At 31.6% G+C, this 17,654-nt stretch overlaps 2 protein-coding genes across 2 annotated transcripts; one reads left to right on the top strand and one right to left on the bottom strand.

Annotated features, from left to right (window-relative positions):
- Nucleotides 1-910: 910 nt before the first annotated feature.
- On the top strand, nucleotides 911-1,606 carry LOC133807301 (copper transporter 5.1). Its single transcript, XM_062245542.1, has one exon. The coding sequence runs from the start codon at nucleotides 1,032-1,034 to the stop codon at nucleotides 1,473-1,475; it is 444 nt and encodes a 147-aa protein (XP_062101526.1). The 5' UTR covers nucleotides 911-1,031; the 3' UTR covers nucleotides 1,476-1,606.
- Nucleotides 1,607-2,132: 526 nt separating this feature from the next.
- On the bottom strand, nucleotides 2,133-5,905 carry LOC133807300 (G-protein coupled receptor 1). Its single transcript, XM_062245541.1, has 9 exons — nucleotides 5,680-5,905; nucleotides 4,927-4,958; nucleotides 4,665-4,834; nucleotides 4,443-4,534; nucleotides 4,028-4,129; nucleotides 3,879-3,935; nucleotides 2,886-3,029; nucleotides 2,667-2,737; nucleotides 2,133-2,442 (listed from the first exon to the last, which is right to left on the bottom strand). Exons 1-9 carry the CDS (start codon nucleotides 5,863-5,865, stop codon nucleotides 2,337-2,339), a joined length of 960 nt encoding a protein of 319 aa, XP_062101525.1. The 5' UTR covers nucleotides 5,866-5,905; the 3' UTR covers nucleotides 2,133-2,336.
- Nucleotides 5,906-17,654: the final 11,749 nt, after the last annotated feature.

Raw genomic sequence — 17,654 nt, 5'->3', positions numbered from 1 at the left:
TCGTAAACTATTAAGAATTTCTTGAAAATTTGCAGGATATTCTAAATAACTACAATGTACACTGTCATATAAAAAAAATTGGAATTATATCTATCTAGATGTCGAAATAGAAAAATGATGCATTAATGTTGCAAAAAAAAAAAATGCGTTATAGTCGTTCCTTATATTTTTATGTCTAAACATAGTTTAATAAATTTTTAGCAAGCTATTTTCTTTCTAAAACTTACTTTTCATTTTGATCCTACATTAAAAAAATACACATACAAATAGCTAGTGTAATTATTAAAATATAGGAAGATTCACCGGTGCACCCCAAAAAAGGGGCACACCGGTGCATCCATTTGGTATTTTTGGCTTGGAAAATATTTTCAACAAATTTTTTTTAAGAACATATACATTGTAGTTATTTACGTGTAAAATATAACTTATTTGAACTTTATTTTTTATATTATAAATTATTGAAATTTTTTAAAAATTTATAAAATACTTTAAATAACTACACCATACACAATTATAAAAAAAAATTATACCAAAAATAATCATCGATTAAAAAGCTAGAGGGACTGCATCATTATGAGCTTTTTGGGTGCATTAATAAACTACCCTAAAATATATTATCTTATTAAATTTAAATTTCAATTCATTACAATTACAATTTCAATTATCCAACCAACTTTGGAAATAACCCCACGTAATAGAATCCCCAAACTGCCCTTACCAATCAGCACAAGTACAAAAGAACGAAGACGAGTAAATCGCCTCCGAACCAATCGTAGTAGAAGGACAAAATCGTAGTTTTACTCGATTTCATTACTTCAAACGTACTACTCTTCATAACATGTACTACACGACGACTCACTCTCCTCCGGCCCCACATTTTTAATATCTTAATAATATTAATAAAATATTTTTCATTGTTCTTCAAATCCCATTCTCTCTCTAAAACTCGTTCACCAACTCAACTCGGATCATATCTTCCATAGTTTCTCTCTCTAAAACCTCGAAGAACAAGAAGAACCAGAAGAAGAAAGATGATGCACATGACCTTCTACTGGAGCAAGGACGTGACTCTCCTGATCGACACGTGGCGGACATCGACGTGGACTGGTTACGTACTCTCCTTGCTCGCTTGCTTGATCGTCTCCGCCTTCTACCAGTACCTGGAAGATCTCCGCCTCCGCGTCAAGATCGCATCCGCCGGAAAACCGTCCTCATCGGCGCAGAACGAAGCATCCGCCGCCGCTCCTCTCCTCCAAAAGAATCTCGTCGGTAAGTGGTCGCTGGCCAGACTCGCCGGAGCTCTCCTCTTCGGCGTGAACTCGTCGATCGGATACCTTCTCATGCTGGCGATCATGTCGTTCAACGGTGGCGTGTTTGTGGCCATCATTTTGGGCCTCACGATCGGTTGCTTCGTTTTTCGGACCGCCGATGATGATGTCACTCTCATCGTCGATAATCCTTGTGCGTGTGCTTAATATAGTATGAATTTTCGATTTCATTTTCTCTTTCGTTTTTTTTTCCTAAAAAAAATGTCATGTAAATCTACAATTGTAGAGCTGAAACTTTTTTTTTTTACATATAAATCTGCGTTGTTTTTTATTCTCAACACTCTGTTTGGTTCTCGGGAAAACTTGAAAAGAAAATACAGAAAGAGCAATAGTCGAACTGGGGAAAATAATAGTCTTATTCAGCAGTTGCGATATTGACTTTTTTTTTAATGTCACGTAAATCTACAATTTAAGAGCTGAAACATTTTACCTACTGCGTTGTTGCTGTTCTCTCTCTCTTTTTTTTTTCTTTCTCAACTTTCTGTTTGTTTCTCGGGAAAAAAATATAAATATCAATATAGTGGAGCCGGGGAAAAGGATAGTGTCTGATTCAACGGTTACGATATTGAGATTTCACAGATTGAAACAAACAATCACGGATTAGCATTGAAAGGTGAGCCAAGTCTATGAATTTCAAAGCTTGATCTTCAATAATTCAATATATATATATATATATGGAGGGCTTTTCACGCCTTTTTATTTCTGGCAATAGAACCTTCTTTAAGATTAGAATATATAAATAGTTTTGTTATCTGATTTTTTGTTTGTTTGTTTGTTTTGAAATTAGATTTTCCACCACATGAGTTATTTTCTTAGGAATAGTTTTGTTTTTGAGGATCAAAATTAAATCCACCTATTCATAAAAAGGGAGACCATGTTTTAATGAAAAGGACCAAAAAATACATATACACAAGGGGAAAGTGGGGGGCAAATCAATACATGATGAAAAATTGGAACCCATTTCCAAATTTGGCTAAGTATGAGATCCAAATAGTGCACTCTCTTTTGCTATTGTTGATCTTGATTTTTTAGTGAAACTAATTCACTCTCTTGTTGTTGGTTTCTGTACTTTGAACCGTAAGGTAGCCACCTTCGAAGTTTATCTGGCCAGAATCTGATGAAAGTTTGCAAAAATAACCAAAACTCAATAATGGCATGGAAAAGAAAACCACAAAACACAATTAAAAACTGAGGTGTAATCATCGAAGCTATTTTGTAAGAAATTATCGAAAGAAATCCAGTGACGATCGGCACACAACTTCAACAGACTGAATGGTTAGGATATTTGGATCTCATGACAGTTGAGAACTTACTAAAAAAATAAGATTAGTGACTTACAGATCCAGTCTTTCATGAATTGCTCGCCGCACCGATGAGTTTAGGCCATATGCGATCGAGTTAAATAGGCCCTAAAACAACAATAAAGAACTGGTTTTGAGTTTTCTAGTAAGCATTAGATTTGTCAATATGGTACTTCGTACTTGCTTAATCAATAATTTGTATTTGAGGTTCATATTTCATGATGACCAACTAAGCATGAAAAGTGAGATAAATTACCATAAGAGATGCAGTCCCAACATCAAGAACTGAAAGCCAAAATATTTTATGACCTGGCTCCATAAAGTCATGAATGCGGTTTATTGTGCCAAAAGCCCATGATCCTATCAGAATAAGTGGATAGTAACCCCACCGATTTAAAGCCTGTAGAAGAGATAAAATGGCATATCACGAATTTGTACCAAATATATAATCTAACAAATTATAGAATCTGAGCAGTCATTGCTGTGAACACAAAGAAAGAAGCAAAGATTCGGATAGAAAAGAAAAAATAATATAGTTTATATATATTTTTATAAATGAAATATATAACCCAGAATTATCTTTTGCAAAGACAGAAATTGAGGACAAAGCAATTTCCACAAATATATATATATATAAGACAATTCTCCTATAGGGGCTTCACTTTAAGCTCTACTACCTCAGTAGGGTTCTCAGTGTTCTCGACCTTTGAACAATTTTCAGCGCGATTTTTTTTTATGACAGTGTATATTGTAGCTGTTTAGAGCATCAGCGCGATTTTCAGAAAATTCCGAATAGTTTACAGTACCGAAAACTTGGTTCAAACATGTTGCACGCGTGACTAATCTGTTTTATGTGCGTGGAAAACATGTTTGAACCAAATTTTCGGTACTGTAATCTATTCAAAGTTATGTTCTAAATAGCTATAATATGCACGGTCATAAAACAAATTCGTGCCGAAAACTGTTCAAGGGTCGAGAAACACTGAGAGTCCCATCGGTAGTAGGGCTTAAAGTGAAACCCATAGAAGAATTACCCTATATATATATATTTATATAGCAGGCAAACATAGTAATATGAACCTTGAACAGTATTGAAACAGTTCCAGTATCCAGCCTAGCCAGCTTTTTCTAGTATTCTTGTATTGTGGTTTGTCCATATTTTTCTTTCTATCCATACATACATATATATATATATATATATATATTGATCTTCCTTAAACACTAGTAAATTAGTTAGAATACTGCACACCTTCATGTCAGCTCTTGCATCTGTGTGATATGCTCGGTCAGACATGCCGACAGCCATCTGAAATTGCATACAAGCATGGTCTCAGCAAATGCACAAGTGATTAGAATTGTTAGTCTGATAAAGAATAACAAAGCACCAGAAAAACATACGCGAGTTGCATTGTTTAACATGCGTATCACTTGAAAATATGTAAAACCATTGTAAAGAATTGCACCCCAGAGCGGCAGGTAAAATGTTATGAAGTGAACCACCTGCAGATTACAACAGACAGAAAAAAGGCAATGGTGTATGAGATTCGGTAAACATGCTGCTAAATACGGTATATACTGTACTGGTGCATATAAAAATAATGAAAATAAAACTCTTCCAATCACTAGACTTTAAAGATATTAGTCTTGTATAGATGCTCTAGAATAATTGGTTTAAATGAACGTAGTTGCAACCGAGAAACATTCTCCCCATGCAGGGGAGATCCTAGGAGAACTAAGAGATTTAAGAAAAAAAGAGTAATATGATATAAACTTGAGTCCAGCTAGTGTCAGCCAATAGCTGCTATACACTTGCCTTTCCGGTGCTTGTTTGTGTCGAGCACCACGCGCCTAAGTGTCCATGGTTATTACCAAAGGAGCGTATGACAGTCACGACCAGTGAAGTCCCTGAAATTAGCAAGTCAATAACCAAATGAGCTTTGAGAAGGCTGCAGATGAAAGAAACAGCAGAAAGAAGCTAATAGTTCAGAGCATGAGGAAAAAGCATAATGAGTTTTTAAGCAACCACATGGCATACCCCAAACATACAAGTGAAACATGGCCTCTAAATCTTCAACATCTGTTTTGTGCCGAACAACAGTTCGGTGAAGAGTAAAGGCTATTGTTGTAGTCCATAAGAAAGATGCCACACAGAAGAAATGAGTACTATAACCCTGAGCATAACAAAAGAATCCTTTCGATGGATCCCTGCACAATAGAGGTACTATGAGTCACCTAAGAGCCAGCATCAAACGACACTCGTACACATATTATATACCCAACTGCACTTTAAAGCATACCCAACCATGCTGAAGAAGCTGCATAGCATATCCTGAATTCAAGAAAAACATAAAGATAAGTAGATATTCTAAATCTTAATCACTTAAGTCTCAATGCATTTCACACTAATTGAAGAAGACCCAGTTAATATTTTCTGTAAGAACATACAATGGCAGAATTTGAAGGCTGAAAGAACATCACACTATTAGAGAAACAGAAATATTTTTGTTTAAAACTTAAATGAAATAAACCAAAGTCTGAGGTTCTAGTTCCTTCTAGGTACCTAAATATACATTGCTATAGTTCCCTCATCCCCAAATATTGTAGGGTTGGACCAAATGAAATACTTAAAACTTGAATTACCACTTCTTGAACAAGAAATTCTTAATCAAAGTAATGAAAGTAAGGCTTTAAACAGTTGAAAAAAGTAAGATCTTGTTCTTCAATATCACAAGTTGAACAACGTCCCACTTCATATCTTCGTCTCAAGTTCGACCCAAACACAAATCAAGCTCTAATACTATGTCATTACACTTCATTTCATCAAAATAATAAAACTGCCAAGATTTTCCTACTACCCAAAACACAATTGGAAAATTGTTTCTAATTATCCTAATAGCTCGATTCCTTGTGTCAATAATTCATACGAAAATGAAAATTAAAAAAAAAAAAAAAAAAGAAGCGGACGAGTAGTTAGATCTAACATGAACAAGTTAAACACCATTAATTAAAAAATATATATATAAAGAAGTGAGTGAGAGAAAGAGGAATACAGAGAGGGCGAGGTAGAAGACGAGCTTGAAGGAGAACTTTCGGAGCTCTTTGAAGAGGACGTAGCAGAGGACTATGAAGCTGGAACCAACGAAGGAAAGGGAAGCTGCTCCGGCGTTAACCGCCGTCAATACCCGGCGATCATGGGCGGAAAGACCCCCGGCGGCGACTTGCAACGTCGCCGACATTGTAAAAAATCTATGGATTGGATTCGACCCGAATTGTTGCCAGTTTTTCTAGTTTAGTTTAGTGCTCTTTTATTTGTGAAATTCCAAAACTACCCCTATTCTATTAAACAAAAAGTAATTAAAGTATTATGCTTCTAATTAAATAAGAGATATTATATTTGCATCCTAGAATATATAAAGAAATCTCATTAATTAAAAAAAATTAATTTTTTAAATCATTTCTAATACTTTTTCTTAATATTTTTTGGAATTCTTTAATTTCTTTTTTTGTTAATTTCAATAATTTTATTTTATATTATTTTCATCATTTTTTTAAATAATGTATAATTTTTTTTTAGAAAAAAACTCTTATTTTAACAAGTTTTTATATATTTTTGCTTTAAATATTTAAAAATATATATTATTTATATGTATTTTTTAGAATATGAAAAATAAAAAAAATTAGAAAAATGTTTGCACAAGTTGAAAATATATATATATATTAATGTTTAACAAAATGGGGTGTACTAATTTTACACAAAAAAAAATGAATTTAGTGATGCACGATGAACTAGTATCTTCTCCACATTCTCTTCTATCTCAATATCCTGTAGCTCTTTCTCTACAAACATCTTGCTCTAATTCTCCCATTATATAGTGATTTTTTATGTTCCATTTGTGCAAAGGAGGGAGAGAGAGTATAGCAACTTTTATGATTTTATGAAGGTATTTATATATAGGGGAATTCTCCTATAGGTGCTTCATTTTAAGCCCTACCGGTAGGGCTCTCAGTGTTCTCAACCCGTGAACAGTTGTTGGCACGATTTTTTTATGACCGTGTATATTGTAGCTATTTAGAGTATCCTGCAAATTTTTATAAAATTCCGAATAGTTTACAATATCGAAAACTAGGTTCAAACATGTTGTTGCACGCGTGACTAATTTTTTTTATGCGCGTGGAAAACAACATGTTTGAACCTAGTTTTCGGTACTGTAAACTATTCGAAATTTTCTGAAAATTTGCAAGATGTTCTAAATAGCTACAATATACACGGTCATAAAAAAAGTCGCGCTGAAAACTGTTCACGGGTCGAGAAATACTGAGAGTCCTACTGGTAGGGCTTAAAGTAAAGCCCCTATAGAAGAATTGTCCTCTATCTCATTTTTTTTATTTTTTATTTTTTTTAATATGAAACAATATATTTATATCAAGTTATTTTATGTATTAATTGAACATAATTTAAATTAAAAGATATCTTAGTTAGGATATCGCTAAATTTGTATGTATCACATTAATTATATACTTATAATAATAAAATTATGTTCCATTAATACATGAAATAACTTAATATAAATATATTGTTTCAAATTAAAAAAAATTAAATAAAATAAATGAGATCAAATCTCTTGGATGTGCTTTCTCACTGTTTAACAGTAGCTAAAAAAAATCAAGAAGAAAAATAGCATACACAACTAAAAAAACTATTTCTGTGTTCCAGTTTCAACAGATTCTTGCTCCACAACTTCAACAGCTTATTACTCCGCAACTTCAACAAATACTAGGTTGTTGTCCATGAAATTTTTAAGACACAAAGAAATGAATTTAGTGTTGCACGGTGAACTCGTTCTTCTCCATATTTTGTTCCTTCTCATATATCTTGTAGTTCTTTTTCTACAAACACTTACATTGCTCTAATTCTCCCATTATATAGTGATTTTTTGTGTTCCATTTGTGTGAGGGAGGGAGAGAGAGAGGAGAGTGCAGGCAAGAACTTTTAGGGGGCGTTTGTTTTGGGGGGTTTGCTTAGAGGGAATGGGAAAGTAGACACTTTCCAATGCTTGGTTTAGTAATTAAGGAGGAAAGTTTTAATATTTTGTGGGACCCATAGGCATATTTGTGAGTAATGTGAATCTTTTTCTCCACTTGAGTTTCACTTTACTACAATCTCCACTCCTAGACCACATTCCAATGCTAGCCTACACCCCAAAACAAATGACCCATTAGGGTTTTACGAAGGTATGTATATATATGGATGTGTTTTCATGTATTTATTCTTTTTAAAGAATCATTTTTTTTAATTTGAAACAATATATTTATATTAAGTTATTTCATATATTAATAGAACATAATTTAAATTAAAAGAGACATCCACTAGGACATCTCTAAATATGTATGTATCACATTAATTATATGCTTATAAATATAAAATTATGTTCCAATAATGCATAAAAATAACTTAATATAAAAATATTGTTTCAAATTAAAAAAAATAAAATGAATGAAAAATCCCTTGGATGTGCTTTCTCACTAGTATATATATATATATAAATACCTTCATAAAACTCTAAAAGTTCTCGCCTATGCTCTGCTCTCTCCCAACCTCGCACAAATGGAACACAAAAAATTACTATATAATGGGAGAATTAGAGAAATGCAAGTATTTGTAGAGAATGAGCTACAAGATATTGAGAAGGAACATAATATGTAGAAGAAACGAGTTCATCGTGCATCATTAAATTCATTTATAAGACACAAAGAAATGAATTTAGTGCTACATGATGAGCTCGTTTCTTCTCCATATTTTGTTCCTTCTCAATATCCTGTATTTATTTCTCTACAAACACTTGCATTGCTCTAATTCTCCCATTACATAGTGAGTTTTTGTGTTTCATTTGTGCGAGGGAGGGAGAGAGCAGAGCGCACGCAAGAACTTTTAGGGTTTTATGAAGGTATGTATATATATATACTAGTTAGAAAACAAATACAAGGGATGTGCTCTCATTTTTTTTTAATTTGAAACAATATATTTATATTAAGTTATTGCATGTATAAATGGATTTTTTTTTTTATTATTATAAGTATATAATTAATGTGAAACATACAAATTTAACGATATCCTAGTTGAGGTCTCTTTTAATTTTAATTATGTTTCGTTAAATCTGTATATTTCACATTAATTATATACTTGTAATAATAAAATTATGTTCCATTAATACATGAAATAGCCTAATAAAATTATGCTCTATTATTACATTAAATTGTTGGGTTTTATGCCCTTATAAAACCATGTTGAACATGTAGCACGATTTCATATTATCAATAAAAGTAGTAGAAATCATTTAGTTTGACAACCGTGCTGCTTGCTTGTTTTATTACATGATTATTGAAATAATACAAACATTTATAAAATCCTGAACATATGGATAGTTACAATTATAGTGACTAGGTCACAATGGATTATAGTTGTAATTATATGTTCAAAAGAACGAGTCCTAAGATTAGATCAGTGCATTGGATTTTCACTGATTAGGCAATCTACGATATGATCTACTTACACATTCAGGGTGTGATGTCTTGTCCAAGGCTTCGACCAAGTAGATAAGATCGGATGTATTTAGTTACATCGGACTAGGACCGATATTGATTATTGATTGATAAATAAGTATCGTTGTTATCAAATCTAATCAATGTCACAACGTTGACCATATATTAAGTTGATCTTAATTCTGAGTGATAATATTCTGCTAATTATATTATTTAAATCTTTTGACTTGTTCGTTACCAGCTTACCCTACGGTCTAGCCCATACTTACATCTTGGAGATTTATTAGTGTAATTGAGTGGGAGTATTATTCATAGATACGAAATCTATAACTTCTGTATGAGAAATGAAAATATGATTTCCTTAATTGCTTTGTTCAAAAGGTTAAATGATTGAGATCTCAGTTCTGTGATTAAGTTCACGGAAATATCATTTATAAGGAACTTAGTGGGAGTTAAGGATAAAATACTGATGAGGGGTAAAACGGTAATTTGTACCCAGCTCGTTAGTAAGTCATCGATAGAGGATTGACTGATTGTAATGGTTATAACAATGGATAACGTATTTATGGTTTTGAAAACACGTTCTATGAATTTAAGAGTTCAATTCCGAGTCTATAGTGGAGTCACGAGGAATTAATAAGGTAGTGAAATTATTCGTAAATAAATTCACGGTAACTTGTTGGAGCTTGATTTCATGGATCCATGGTCCGCGCATCACCTTTGAGTAAATCATCTAGAATGTCTCAATTAATTGATTTAATTATCAATTAAGATTTTTAAAGTTGACTAGGTCAATTTTGGAAAATTTACAGAGATATGAGATTTAGAGAATAAAAGAAAATCTTTGGGTAAATTTATTAATATTGATAAATTGGTATAAATATAAATAAATAATATTAAATCAAGTTTCAAATTATAATTAGTTAATTTGAATAAGGATTTAATTAATTAATTAAAAATAAATAAATAAACAAAAGGTTTTGAATTTAGGCCCAGTTGGGATTTAAATTCAAAACATAGAGATTGGGCCCAAGTCCATTTATGGCAGCCCAAGGCTTTTATTTTTGTTTATTATTTTTAATTAATTTAAATTTAAATAAATCTCATTAAGTTGCCTATATAAGGAATATGATATCTAGGATTTTAAAAGGCAAGTCAGTCTCAGTTGATTTGGGTAAGTGAAAACCTAGACACTCTAATCCTTTCTTAGCCACATTCTCTTCTTCTTTTCTAGATCTCTATCTCATGTGTTGAGAATCAGCCCACACTAGTTCTAGGTTGATCAAAGGCTTGGTGAGGAAGACTGTGTTGCTGATCTTGTTCAATCTCTTGATAATACTCTGTTACAGAAATGAATCAAGGGTTAGAGAGATTGAATGATGGAGTTGTTCCAGTTCCGCTGTGTAATGTAAGTTTTTACTTTACTCTGTATTTGTATCAATTTCATAGGAGCATGTTCTAGGAATTTGCATGTTTGTTTGATAATATGTAAATTGCATGAAAATAAAAGAGGATCATGCAATGAGTTTTTCCCACATAAATAACTTAATATAAATATATTGTTTCAAATTAAAAAATATATTTTTTTAAGAAAATAAAATAAATGAGAGCAAATCCCTTAGATGTGTAGCTAAAAAAATCAAGAAGAAAAATAGCTTACACAACTAAAAAAACTATTTATGTGCTCCAACTTCAACAGATTATTGCTCCACAACTTCAACAGATTATTGCTCCGCAGCTTCAACAAATACTAGGTTATTTTCCATAAAATTGTTAAGACACAAAGAAATGAATTTAGTGTTGTACGATGAACTCGTTCTTCTCCATATTCTATTCCTTCTCAATATCCTATAGATATGTCTCTACAAACACTTGCATTGCTCTAATTCTCCTATTATATAGTGATTTTTTGTGTTCCATTTGTGTGAGGGAGGGAGAGAGAGGAGAGCGCAGGCGAGAACTTTTAGGGTTTTATGAAGATATGTATATATATACTAGTGAGAAAGCACATCCAAGGGATGTGCTCTCATTTATTTTTAATTTTTTTTTAAAAATATATTTTTTAATTTGAAACGATATATTTATATTAAGTTATTTCATTTATTAATATAACATAATTTAAATTAAAAGAGACATCAACTAGGATATCTCTAAATATGTATGTATCGCATTAATTATATACTTATAATAATAAAATTATGTTCCAATAATACATGAAATAACTTAATATAAATATATTGTTTCAAATTAAAAAAAAAATTAAAGCACATCCCTTGAATATGCTTTCTCAATAGTATATATATACACATACATTCATAAAACCCTAAAAGTTCTCGCCTAGGCTGTGCTCTCTCTCCCTCCCTCGCCCAAATGGAACAAAAAAAATCACTATATAATGGGAGAATCAGAGAAATGCAAATATTTGTAGAGAATGAGCTACAAGATATTGATAAGGAACAAAATATGGAGAAGAAATGAGTTCATCATACATCATTAAATTCATTTTTAAGATGCAAAGAAATGAATTTAGTGTTGCACGATGAGCTCATTATTTCTCCATATTCTGTTCATTCTCAATATCATGTATCTCTTTCTCTACAAACACTTGCATTGCTCTAATTCTCTCATTATATAGTGATATTTTGTGTTTTATTTGTGTGAGGGATGGAGAGAGTAGAGGGCACGCAAGATTTTTTAGGGTTTTATGAACGTATGCATATATATGCTAGTTAGAAAACAAATACAAGAAATGTGCTCTCATTTTTTTTAATTTGAAACAATTTATTTATATTAAGTTATTTATTGTAATAATAGAACATAATTTAAATTAAAAGATACCTCAACTAGGATATCGCTAAATTTGTATGTATCACATTAATTTGATACGTACAAATTTAGCGATATCCTAGTTGAGGACTCTTTTAATTTAAATAATGTTCCATTAATACATGAAATAACTTAATATAAATATATTGTTTCAAATTAAAAAAATATTTTTAAAAATAAAATAAAATGATTGAGAGCAAATCCCTTGGATATTCTTTCTGAGTTGTATATATATATACAAATTTTCATAAAACTCTAAAAGTCCTCGTCTGCGCTCTGCTCTCTCCCTCCCTCGCACAATTGGAATACAAAAAATCACTATATAATGAGAGAATTAGAGAAATGCAAGTATTTGTAGAGAATGAGCTACAAGATATTGAGAAGGAACAGAATATGGAGAAGAAGCAAGTTCATTGTGCAGCATTAAATTCATTTTTAAAACACAAAAAAATGAATTTAGTGTTGCACGATGATCTCGTTTCTTCTCCATATTCTGTTCCTTCTCAATATCCCGTATCTCTTTCTCTACAAACACTTGCATTGCTCTAATTTTCCCATCATATAGTGATTTTTTGTGTTCCTTTTGTGCGAGGGAGGGAGAAAGCATAGCGTGGGTAATAACTTTTAGGGTTTTATGAAGGTATGTATATATACAAGTTAAAAAGCAAATCCAAAAGATGTGCTTTCATTTTTTTTTTAATTTGAAACATGATAACTCTACAAAATAGAGTTACTTTACCACTTTTTATGTGCTAATTGTTGCTTAATTCTTGAGTTTTTAATTGATTTATTAAGTTTTTAAGTAATTTTGAATTTATTAGGTTTATTTTGATTTTATATATTTTTGTGTGTTTTTATAGTTATTTTGTTGTAAAATGTTATAGTTAATTATTTGAATTATTGTTGTTAGTTAGTGGTAAAAAATGTTGTATTATTGAAATTAAATGTTAAATATAAATTAAGTTATAATTAATATTTTCAAAGAATTAAATTGATTTATTTTATAGTTGAAAATATTTTATTATGATTTATTTTATATTTATTTTGTAGGAAAATTTATGACATTTTTGCTCTTGAAAATAAAGAAAAATAAAAGAAATGTGGCATTTTTAAAGTAAAGAAAGAAAGAAAAAAAATGGCATTTTCGAAATGCCATAACCAAACCCATGTCCCAGCCGTTGGGCCTGCCATCCGAAGCCCAACATCACATGATGCCTTCAATAGCTGCTTCAATCTCCACGTGCCTCCTGAAGTCCTCCCAGCAGCAAGCAATTACTCCAATTCTCCTTCAGCTCATCATGCCACCAGCCGTAGTCCACATGCTCCATCACACACCCAAGCATCCAGCAGCTTCTCCAGATGCCGCCTGGCTGCCCGTTGCTTCCAACCAAATAGCTTCAACTGCTGCCAGTCCACCAGCCGTGGCCCAATTCGCCAACACAGGCCCAAGCCCACATTCCGGCCCAGCTGAACCCACCCTGCCACAGCCACAAAAATACCAAAAAATCAAGTTTTTATTCCTAATGTTTTTTTTCTTTTCACTCAAATATCAATTCACTCTTCCCTATTTTTCTTACCTAAATAAACATTTCTAATTCATTTTTTTACCCTAGCTTTTCACTAATATTTTACCCAACCAAACATTTCATCTTTCCAATACTCTTACACTTACTCTATTTATCCTACCACTTCCCAACACAATTAAATTAATCAATTTATTTATTTTAATTTGATTAATTTAATCTCCATATTTTGCCTATAAATAGAGTCTTGTAAGACCATTTGGGGAGCTCTTCTTCATCTTTCAACATCTTCTACACTTCATATTTTTCACTATTTTCTCTCTACCATTTTCATATTTTGAAGAGCATGTCAAGTATGTTATTTTGTAATTTTTATTTCAATCTAGTTATGAGCTTCTAATCTTTTTCAAAGATTATTAAGATGATGATGAAGCAAAATGTAACTAGATAGTATTTTTATTGTATGTTGATTTCTCATTTGTGCAACATTGTTTATGGATTTTTCTATCAAAGATATGCTTTTTTTCATCTATCATTGATTGTTAAAGCATATTACACTTACTTCTTCATTATGCAAAAATATGATATTCTTTGATTAAATGTTTTTCATTAAATTGTTCACATCTAATTCTTAGAGCATAAGTATCATATTTTGCCTAAACATAATCTCTTTGATTTTTTTTGTAGTTTCATTAGGTTGTAACACAACTAATGCTTAGAAATTATATCTTATATAAGTGAAGAAAAATCATACCTTTTTGAAAAAGTAACTTGTGCTTGAATAGAAAATGTATTTTGAAAAAAATATAGTGTGATTTATTTCAACTATATCTAAACTTGGGAATCAATATACTTATAAATACTATTGAACTTGCATTTTGTGGATTATAATATCTTAATAATCTTATTTTACATATCTCATTTGAAAACCATTTTTCTATTTAATCTTAAATCTTTTTATTACTTGTCTTTTATTTTTCTAAAACAAAATCTCATCAAATATTTGGAACTAGGTTAGAATATTCTTGCTTTGTTTGAAATAGTTTCTTTTGATGTTAGTCAACTCCCATGGGTTCGACCTCGTACTTACATGAACATTATATTCTGAAATGATTCGTGCACTTGCGAGTTTAAATATTAAAACACCCTCTTTTGGGATCAACAAAACAATATATTTATATTAAGTTATAAAATGTAATAATAGAACATAATTTAAATTAAAAGAGACTTCAGCTAGGATATCGCTAAATTTGTATGTATCACATTAATTATATACTTATAATAATAAAATTATGTTCCATTAATACATGAAATAACTTAATATAAATATATTGTTTCAAATTAAAATAATATTTAAAAAAAAATAATAATAAACGAGAGCAAATCCTTTGGATGTGATTTCTCACTAGTATATATATATACATATCTTCATAATACCATAAAAGTTCTCGCCTGCGCTCTGCTCTCTCCCTACCTCACACAAATGGAACACAAAAAATCACTATATAATAGGAGAGTTAGAGCAATGCAAGTATTTGTAGAGAATGCGCTATAAGATATTGAGAAGGAACAGAATATGGAGGTGAAACGAGTTCATCGTGCAACACTAAATTCAATCTTAAGACACAAAAAAATGAATTTAGTGTTGCACGATGAACTCGTATCTTCTCCATATTTTGTTCCATCTCAATATCCTTGTAGAGTCCCAGAATTTACTTAGCTAGTTAGATAGTAGTAGTAGTAGTAATAGCTAGTATTAATTATAGTATGTTCATTACTGTGGATTTTGGTTCAACCCGGGACTTAGTTGGAAACTCCTAGCAATAGTTATGGATTTTATAAGTTTAACCTATAGTTTAAGAATATTAATTATAACATAAGGTTTGATTAATATTGCTGGTTATTAATATGATGATTATTATAACCTAAGGTTTAGATAGAGCCAATAGGATTATGACACTTGTCATATGCATGATTATTAAGGAGTCATTATTTTAATAAGGGAAATATAAGACTTAGTCTTCACCAGAATCTGTTAGTAGCATGATATTTATTTAGATATTTAGACTCACAATTTTATTTATTTGTGATTTAGATAATTAAATAGATTTTTCGTAACTTTAGTGTACTGTAACTTCTGACCTATTTTTGACCCAGTTATGTTATGAATTTCGAAAAATATTATTTCTAAAAAGTTGTAGATAATTTAATTAGATTTCTAACGGTATAAAGATATTATAAATCGGAGTCTTACAGCTCCAGATATGTTGATTTTACTATAGGTTAGTTTAGAGTTACGAGATTTAGAAAGTTAGAAGATTTTTATTCCTTAGGATTCTATTTTAAATTTAAATTTAAATTTGGATTATAATTAGAAGATTTTTATTCCTAGAACTCTATAAATAGGACCTAGCACCAAGCATTTTTCATTCATTCATCAAGCTAAGTTCAGAGGCTGCAAGTTGCTAGGTTATTGTGAGAGTGTAAACACTTGGGTTGGGGATTATAAGCTTAATCATTTTTAAGCTTACCAAACACTTGGGAAGTAAGGTTTATAACACATTTCGGTTCAAGGTTTAGATTGGTCATAAAGCATTCAAGGTATTCCAAAACTCTACTTCATTTAGTATTATTTTCTTCAAGTTCTTATAGTTTTCTACTCAGCCCTTAACTTTATTCTTTATTCTTGGATAGGAAATCTAAGTTCTTGAACACAAGGTTTTTGGTAAGTATATTCTTAATGGTATAGTTCTTCCATTCTTTTCATCTCATTCTCTTTAGTATACTCACTCTTTCATTTATGGTTTTTAGGAGTGTTCCAAAGTCCCAAAACTGTTCTCATATCCCGGTATTTTTGGTAAGGAAAATAGGCTAGATCTTGTATGTTTGTATGATATGTTATGTTATGATAAGTTTATGTGTTTATATGTTATGTTATGAGTTACCCTACCTCAAATATTAGACAGGGGATGTAGATGGGTTATCATACACTACATGTGATCTAACCTACCTCCAATATTAGACAGGGGACGTAGATGGTTTATCACATGTCATAATGGCCATTATTAGTATTGTTGACGCCGCTTTTCGTCAAACAGTGAAAGAAGAGCACGTAAAAAATAATTGAAAATGGCCAATTGAAATAAAACAATGTAAACACACGATTTTTACGTGGTTCAGCAGTTAAATCTGCTTAGTCCACGAGTCTTTGTTATTAAACTCAAGATTATCTCTAGGAATTCTTCAAGAATGAATTCTCCAGAGTTTTCTCTCAAGGATCAGGATTTCGGTCCTTTACAATGGTACATGGCCTCTCTATTTATAGGGAAGGCTGCAGAATACTATCCCACATATTTTGGGTAGTTACTCTTTTTGTGTAAATAAAATAAATGGCTTTAAATGCCTATAATCAGATATAAAAGGAAACGTCTCCTGAAGATCAGGGGACGTATAACTGACCAAATAATATCTCATGATTCTAGGGGATTTACAATAATAAATAAGGATTACATCTCATATTTATAACACTTGTAGATATTCAAGGTGGTTATCGCGTATCTCTAAGGCTTTAGCCTCCCAGGTTTCCCGTCATCTATCGAGCTAGAAACATCTCCCGAGGCCACATGGCTTTCGAGATCATACGTGCGTCGAGCTCGGGACCCCTGATCCGAAGTCGTCCCTGAAGATGAGTGTGTTCCCGGAGCTATCTTTCGAGATCATGAATACTTCGAGGTCACCATACTCGAGGTCGTCTACATCCTGTAAGCTCGACATACAATCCTGGAGCATGATTCCATCCTTATGAGTCCGCTTATTTGCGGATCCAACTTTCGAGGTCATAATTTGCATAGCTCGAAATCTGGGTGTAACAAGTATAGTCTTATATAGTATATGTTATGATATGTTTTTAGCATATGTTATGATATGATTTTATGTGTATGTTTATGTGGTTAGTAGTTTTTCCTTGCTGGGCATTAGGCTCATTCCTTTATGTTTATATGTGCAGGAAAATAGTTACGGCGGCGGAAAGATTCTTGGCAGCTTGAGGATGTGTATTGAGGCAAGATGGAATCGGTGGATTGCGCGTTCAATTCAAAGATGAAGTTTTTAAGTCCTTTAGTTATGATTTCTATGTA

Source organism: Humulus lupulus, chromosome X (genome assembly GCF_963169125.1).
Source record: "Humulus lupulus chromosome X, drHumLupu1.1, whole genome shotgun sequence".
Taxonomy (NCBI): domain Eukaryota; kingdom Viridiplantae; phylum Streptophyta; class Magnoliopsida; order Rosales; family Cannabaceae; genus Humulus; species Humulus lupulus.
This window is presented reverse-complemented; position numbering and strand designations above follow the sequence as displayed.

Bases quoted from the DNA above. Each gene is read 5' to 3' on its own strand.
- LOC133807301 (XM_062245542.1), top strand. From the start codon at position 1,032: ATGATGCACATGACCTTCTACTGGAGCAAGGACGTGACTCTCCTGATC.
- LOC133807300 (XM_062245541.1), bottom strand. From the start codon at position 5,865: ATGTCGGCGACGTTGCAAGTCGCCGCCGGGGGTCTTTCCGCCCATGAT. The intron at 4,959-5,679 runs GTATTCCTCTTT...TCTTGAATTCAG, and splicing joins TCTTCTACCTCGCCCTCTCT to GATATGCTATGCAGCTTCTT. The intron at 2,738-2,885 runs GTAATTTATCTC...TTGTTGTTTTAG, and splicing joins TTGGGACTGCATCTCTTATG to GGCCTATTTAACTCGATCGC.